At 52.0% G+C, this 7,297-nt stretch overlaps 1 protein-coding gene across 1 annotated transcript in view; it reads left to right on the top strand.

Annotated features, from left to right (window-relative positions):
• The first annotated feature begins 5,803 nt into the window (after positions 1-5,803).
• The window catches only part of CD247 (CD247 molecule), a 6,670-nt gene continuing 5,176 nt past the window's right edge, over positions 5,804-7,297 (top strand). The window contains exons 1-3 of the mRNA XM_007458141.1: positions 5,804-5,822; positions 6,004-6,107; positions 6,743-6,747. Of these exons, the coding sequence (XP_007458203.1) occupies positions 5,804-5,822; positions 6,004-6,107; positions 6,743-6,747 (128 nt within the window). The remainder of the gene's footprint in view (positions 5,823-6,003; positions 6,108-6,742; positions 6,748-7,297) is intronic.

The following is a 7,297-nucleotide window of genomic DNA, read 5'->3' as shown; positions in this document are numbered from 1 at the left end:
ACTGTTACTCATTTCATCTGCATAACTATCCTGTGAAGTCAGTCTTATTATTAAAACCCCTTTTGCAGATGGGGGAGTTGAAGCTCAGAGTGGCTAAGAAAGCTGTCCCAAACCACAAAGCCAGTAAGAAGCAGATTCAGAATTTAAATCTTAGCCTTTCTGGCTCTAAGGCTTATGTTCTTTCCTCTTCTCAAGTGGCCTCATATGTGTTAGGTGAGAAGGGGAAATAAGCAAGTGAAACCAAAATGCATCATCTGTGCTTTCCAGGGCTTGTCGGGGAGGGAGACACGATGTGAAAAGTTCACAAACTGCTGTGACAGTGTCAAAAGCCAGCAAACAGTAAGGGCTGTGAATTCAGAGCTAGGCGAAAACTCTGTGTCCTACACCTGAAGGTGAGGTGCACCCAAGGCAGAAAGGTTAGACAAATACCTGGAATTGGGAGACTCAGTAATCCCATCCAGCTCTGCTGCTAATCTGCAGGTGTCCTCAGGGGAGGTACTTTGTTCCTCTGGTCTCAGTTTATCAACCTGTGAACTGGACTCAATAATAGCACCCCGCCTACCTTCTGGGCTCTCATGAGAATCAAACTTGATCAGGTACAGGAAGTTATTTTGAAAGTACAGATTGGGGTTCAAATGGGAGGTATCCTTATTAGTTGGATGTGAGGGAGTTCAGCAGATGCTCTGCTCCTAAAAAGGACTTGCTGGAGGGGGAGATGGGTACCAGTATGTGTCTGCAGCTTCGGGCTACAGCAGGGCCAGGTTGATTAAATCCTGTTCTGTCTGTTCACGGAAGCTTACAGTCTGCCTGAGAGACAGAAAAACAACACAATTCAAATACATCTCACCCAGAGAAACCAGACCCCGTAAGGGCAGGTGTCTCCTCCAGGCTGCCTTCTGGGGCCCCAGAATCTTCCTGTTAATGGTCAGTGCCATGAAACTTTCTGAACTCAGGGCTTTTATGAAGATGACAAAAGGGTGTATAGAGGTGGCTGGACTCACTCTCACTAATAAGACTCATAACGTTTTTGATGGCAATGAACGTATGGACAGATACGCTGTGATCTGACTCCGGTTTCCCCTGGAGTCTCACAGGGCGCGTTCCAGACATCCTGTGTCAACCAAAAAATAATGCAGGAGGCTGCAAATAAGGAAAGAGTTTATTTGGGGTCTTAAGTATTGCAATTCGGGAGACACAGATTCGGGTAGCCCTGAAAGAGTGTTCAGAGGAAGAGAAAGCATCAGGGACTTAGAAAGACGAACAGCCACCAGGCTGTTAAGAGTTGCCTGGAGAGAAGTGTGATTGATTCTGACATGAGTTGGAAACTATTTGTCCTTAAGGAATCTCAAGTTGTTCTAGAGTGCGGGTCCCATAAGTAGATAGACTGTCATGTGTTATTTTAGGGTAAGGGTCCAAAAAGTGTCTTGAGTTTCTGGCAGGTGTTCTGGATGACATCATCAGGTCAAAAGGTCAGATTCCATCCAGGCTGAGACATGCATAAGTCACACTTTCTTAATGGTCTCCTGGCTCCATTTTAGAGAGCTCTCTTAGCAATGCTGACACAATTTTGATTTTCCTTTCACACCTGCTACCTGGCAGGAAGGCTCCAGCTTATCATGCTGTCGGCCCACTTCACCAGTGCCTACTTGATGGATGACAGTGTGATGACAGGGGGGCTGGGAAACACCTGGAATATAGGTTCCCAGCTCAGCCAGGCCCTGTCCATCTGGAGCGGCACCAAGTTTGTGGTGGGGATTGCAGTGAGCATGCTGGCAGGCAGTCTCCTGGCTATGAGCCAACACAAGCTGCAGGCTGGATCCCCTTTTGTCCCCAGTGTTCTAATCTCAGATCCACTGCGGGAAGTACCTGAGTATGCAGGGCCAGCTCTTCTGAAGCTCCAGCCTGCTTTTTCTCCAGGTGACATTAGGGTCATGCTTTGCCCTGGAGTAACTGGAATCACCTCTAAATCGCCTGTCTCAGCCTGGCCACCTGGCGTGAGGCCTGATCCTGGAGCACCTGTAAGACCACTCCAACCCTGCAGCACCTAGATGTGTTCCAGCCCAGCTGGGCTTCAGTTTCCATATTTGCCATGTGTCTGTCCGGACACGGGGGTCCAGGGAGCCTGGCGCTGTGGCCTGTGGATTGGGTCACCCGTTGCACCTGGGTAATGTGGACTGGGGCTGGGGAATTGGGGCAGGATTCCCTTACTCAGCTTTGCTGAGTCTGCCTTGTGCAGTGGCCCACAGAGTGGCTTGTGGAGGCCCAGGTTGGATGGGAAAAGGATCATGGGGTCTGGTTCCACCCCCAGCTCTCACCCTGCAGCTCAGCTGGGAGCATCGCTTTCCTGCTTTGTATACAGGGTCTCCTGCTTTGTCAGTAGGGTGAGATGCCCTTTCACAAGGTCACCATCATGTCCAGGCCTGGGCTAGGAGGCTACTGCTAGGTTCTGTCTTCGTTTTCCTCAACACTACTTTTCTGATATGAAGGGAAGGCAGCACCTCCTGAATGGGAAATCACGTGACTGCTTAGAATGCATCCTCTCATCAAATGCTCATCGGTTTAATCGGCGTTGCCTCATGTGCAGGATCTGGCTACCTGTGCAGTTGTGAACACCCAGAAGTTAGGGAGATCAGTGTCCCTAGTCCTACCCAGTTTAAAAGTTCTTGATATGATTTGACCCTTTCTTCCTCAAATAAATGTATTTATTGGTGGTGATTTGGAAAAAAAAATCATGGTGATAACAATGGCTGATTTATGGAGCACTTATTACATGCCAGGTCCTGCACCCCGTGATAATTATCTTAATTAAGCTTCACCATCACCTAATGAGACAGGTAATATTACTATCCCCATTTTACAGATGAGGAAACTGAGACTTAGAGAAGTTCAATAATACACAGTTCAGAAGTACACAAAACTTACAGTGCATGTGAGTCTTTAATTTTGTTCTTTCTCTCTGTTTGGCATGGAATTTATACTTGTTATAGGGTATGGCTGTATCACTATAGGAGGCTGCACCCGAGTGATGCGGCAGCTCTGAATCTCAACCCTGCTGTGCACTGGCCCATGCTCATGCCCAGGCCCTACCCCAGACCAGTTAAATGAGAACCTGGGGGCATAAGGGAGTGGGCTAATTCTAATATGCAGCCAGGATTGAGAGCGAGAACGCTCAATCAGTATCTGGGTACTTGTTCAAATGCTGGGGTTCTCTGGGGGTGCTGTGGACTTGGGACAGGGGATGGGAAGCGTGAAGTAAAACAGCTTCTCCACTTGTCTAGGAAAACAGCCACCATATAACCCCATTAAATACCTCTCTTCGGGACCGAATGTGGTGGGTATAGAAACAGCGTGACAAATGGCTCACGGACGGAGGCGAACAGGTCTCTGCCTTGGGGATGGTGGGGGGCTGGGAAGAAGCTGGAACCGGGAGTGTCTGTGGCTCCTGCCTTTGAGTTGTCATTTTGGAAAGCTGCCTGCTGTTCAAGGGAAGCCCCTCCACCCTGCGTGTGGCCTCATGAGCTAAGCCATAAGCTCCATGAGAGCAGGGACTCAGAAGACCCTACCCAAATGCTAGACATCGTTAGCCTTATGGAGGAAATTTACAAAAACACCTACCAATACATTCTCTCATTTGATTCTCACCACACCCTTAAGATAGACATGATTATCCACCATTTTACACATGGTGAAACTGAGGCCCAGAGAGGTAAGGGGACTTGCCCAAGACCACACAGCTACTTAGTGGCAGGGGAAGGACTAGAACACATCTGATACCCAATCCAGGGCTCTTTCTATTTCAATATCCCCTGACATCAAGCAAAAGGTCAATAAATAGTTAATTAGTCACGTGATTGAATTAGGTCCTGGGTCCCTTCAGGGAGCTTTCTGGATGATCACAGCCTTCCTCAGTCCCGTTCCTCCCTGCACGGGCACAGCTGGACTAGGCAGAGGGAAGCTTCCTACCCTGGGAAGCGTGTGGCTATTAATACCCTTTCCTCGACCAAACCACACATAGCACACCTGTCTTTGGTCATAAAATCATGCTGCTCTTTGAAAAGGAAGAAAGAAAGAAAACCTTTTTCTATTACTTATCTCTGGGGAGGCGCCCAATCCCCTCCCCCACTGCACTGGCTCTGCACAACACCAAGAAATATTTCTTCTTGTTTGTTATAAATTTACTGTCCGGTAATTTTTCTCTTCTCATTTTATGTGACAGGCAACTGAGCAATTGTCTCCCAGCCCTTTTTCTGAATCTCAACCACCCCCATAAATTGCCGCTGTCACCTCCTCTCCAGTCCTAAAACGAAAAACACTCACCCCAGCTTTGGTGGCCTTTGCTGGGTGCTGGCTTGTCTCCTCGAGGACTTTGGACACCCACCTTTGGTCAGCAGGGGCTTCCAGCACTGCCTCAGGGCCAGAAGGCAGGCCAACCTCGTGTAGGGGGCCTGGCATCTTCCCTGACAATTCCATATAGCTAATGAATGTCTCCCCTGTGCTCTGTGCTCTGTTGCTGGGGGTGAAGGAAGAGGCAAGCATGAAGAAGATGCCGCCATTGTTCTCCAGCACTTACTCCAGCCTAGATGGAGGGGAATTTCATAATCCATCAATCCATCAGCACACTGAATTCTCACTAGGGGCTGTGATGGCAGAACCTGAGTCCCATTCCAGCAGCTGACTGGAGCGGGCTGTGCTAGCAATGGTAGGTGGGGAAGAGGAACCAGCCCCAGCAAAGGCAGGTGGGGCAGTGTGGGGAGAAGGCATGCTGGGGCCTGGACCTGGGCTGCCAAGTCAGGACTGGACTTTGCTCAGGAAGACTGGCTCGTGGATGGTTTCTGAGAAGGGGCTATGGGAAGTTTACAAAGAGATCAGCTGCCCGGCGCCAGGAGGGCCCCAGAGTTAGGGAAGGAGTCAAAGGTTTGAGGACAGAGGGAGTCACGAGGTGGAGGTGGGGACTCTGGAGCAGCCTTGCATCACCTGCTCCCAGGGCTTGTGGCAGAAGCAGGTGGGGGAAAGGAGAGGAGACATGCTGCCTGGGCTGTCCTGGGATGCTTCTCATTTGCTGTGTGCGTGCTCCTGGTGAAACCTGAGCTTCTCTGTGCCTCCGTGTGTCTGTGTGGGGCTGTTGGGAGGATCTGACAGGTTATTACATCAAAGCGGTGTCCGGCACCGAGTAAACACTAAAGAAATGTTACAGTTTTCACCCTGGTCAAGAGAAGAGGCAGCTGAAATAGGGTAAATAACCTGCCCCAAGTCACAAAACTAGTAAGGATGAGACCTTGTTCCAGTGCACGTTATCCCATTCCCGTAGCCCCGACGTAGTCCTGCAGGCGGCCATGGGAGGGCGCCCCGGGCCCGGGAGAGACTGTGGCCGCGGGACCGCTGCTTCTCTGATACCAGGCAGGGGCTGAGTGAGACGCCTACTACGCCCCGTTTTACACCTGAGTTGCTGCACACATACGTGGTAGGAAGAACACTCTAGACTGAAATCCGTGTCTCCTCACTCATAGTGCAGTGAGCTTTCAAGTAGAAATGCTAACTTTTATTTAACCAGAATATTTACCGTACCTCTTTCCCCAACTCCACTGTACTCCAGTTTGCATAGGACAGTTTGACCAAGGTTGTTATGGCAGTAGGGATTAGGGGCCCCTTGGTAATTTGGGGTGGCTTCCGGAATGCGTGGTTCAGATGGGGCTCACACCCAGCTGGGCTCCCGTGCCGTGAGGCAGCCGCCCTGTGCACAGTGGACAATTTCACCTTCCATTCACCTTCCTGCCTTCCAGCCTTTGTGGCCCTACCGGGTGCCATGTCCACTGTTGGAGCAGGTTAGGTTTTCCCAAGGGCTGGTCCAAGGTGGGGAGAGAGGTTGTGTAGGTGGGGTATGCAGAGTAGACCCAGCACCCTGTCGTGATTTCCTTGACACTTCAGGGGTCCCCCGCCCCCGGGGGTTGTGAGGGCATGTTCCATCACCTGAGCCTGGCTGACCAATCTCATCTCTCCACACAGCGGCACAGAGCTTCGGCCTGCTCGATCCTAAACTATGCTACCTGTTGGATGGGATCCTCTTCATCTATGGTGTCATTGTCACTGCCCTGTTCCTGAGAGCGAAGGTGGGTACCACTGGCCTCTGGGGGGAGGGCATGGGCTCCCCAGCTCGGTGGATGTTCAGAGGGCCTTGATGCTGGAAAGTCTCAAGTGTGGGTGGTACCCTGAGTCATGGTGTGCATGGGACCAGCCAAGTGTGCCCACTGCGGGGGGGTGGGGAAGGGGGGGATGTCTGGCTGAGTGGGACAGAGTGGGATGGTGAGCCTAGTGCTGGCCCCTTAGTGAGGAGACATACAGATGTATGAACATCAAAGCGTCCCAGGGCAGGGTTTCTGCTGGCAGGAAAGGGGGTTATGCTTCAGGCAGTGAAGAGCAGGGAGGTGGGGATCTCTTTCCAGATTCTGCTGTCCAACTTCTGACCCATGCTCGGCCAGCCTTTTCTCTTCAAACCTGTTTGCTTATCAGTACGAGGGAGGGTTGGCCCAGAGCGTGGGTTTTCACCTAGTGCCCTGCAGACCCTGCATTTCTTGGAGGGGCTGGGGCTGGGGGTGGCCATGGCATGGGCAGAGGGTGGAAGGACTTCCAGAACGGAGGCCTCAGTCGTTATGACTTCTGTGCCTCAACCCATTTTCTCTTTTGGATTTTGGACTTCGGCAAAAGATTTTACTATAAGAAACAGTGTCTTATGGATTTTCTTAAGTTTGAGCAACGCTGCCCTAAATGATCTCTCAGGTGGTTCCCAATGCTCTGAATCTGCAAAACCGCGCAGTTGCAGCTGAGGGGCATGAACTGAAAACAGATCGAGGCCATGCGCCTGGGGCAGGTCCTCAGGACTCAGTGCCACACGGAAAGCACCCTGCTGCAGAGGTCAAGACAGGAGGTGGGACCTTGCGCAGCCACCATCCTCCTCGAGGTGTCCTCCGAGCCCCTGGGAGGAAGGGGCCTAAAGAACCTCCCGGAACCCAGGGGGCGCGGCTCGCGAGCCCGGCGCTTCTGCGCACGCGCGAGGGCGAGGGCCAGGGACCGGAAGCTGCGGCCAGTGCCGCGGGCCCCTGCGGTGACTGCGCTCGACCTCTGGGAGGTGTGAGGACAGTTGAGCTCAGAAAAAAAGCTGCCGCGCCACCGGCTCCCGCAAGGACCCAGCACACCCGCAGGCAGGGCGCGCGCCGTTGGCCGTCGGGGAGCGGAGCGAAGCTGCCTGCGCAGAGAGTAACACGCTTTCTCTCCTCTTCTCCATCCAGTTCAGCCGGAGGGC

Source organism: Lipotes vexillifer, unplaced genomic scaffold (assembly GCF_000442215.2).
Source record: "Lipotes vexillifer unplaced genomic scaffold, Lipotes_vexillifer_v1.1 scaffold189, whole genome shotgun sequence".
Classification (NCBI taxonomy): domain Eukaryota; kingdom Metazoa; phylum Chordata; class Mammalia; order Artiodactyla; family Lipotidae; genus Lipotes; species Lipotes vexillifer.
This window is presented reverse-complemented; position numbering and strand designations above follow the sequence as displayed.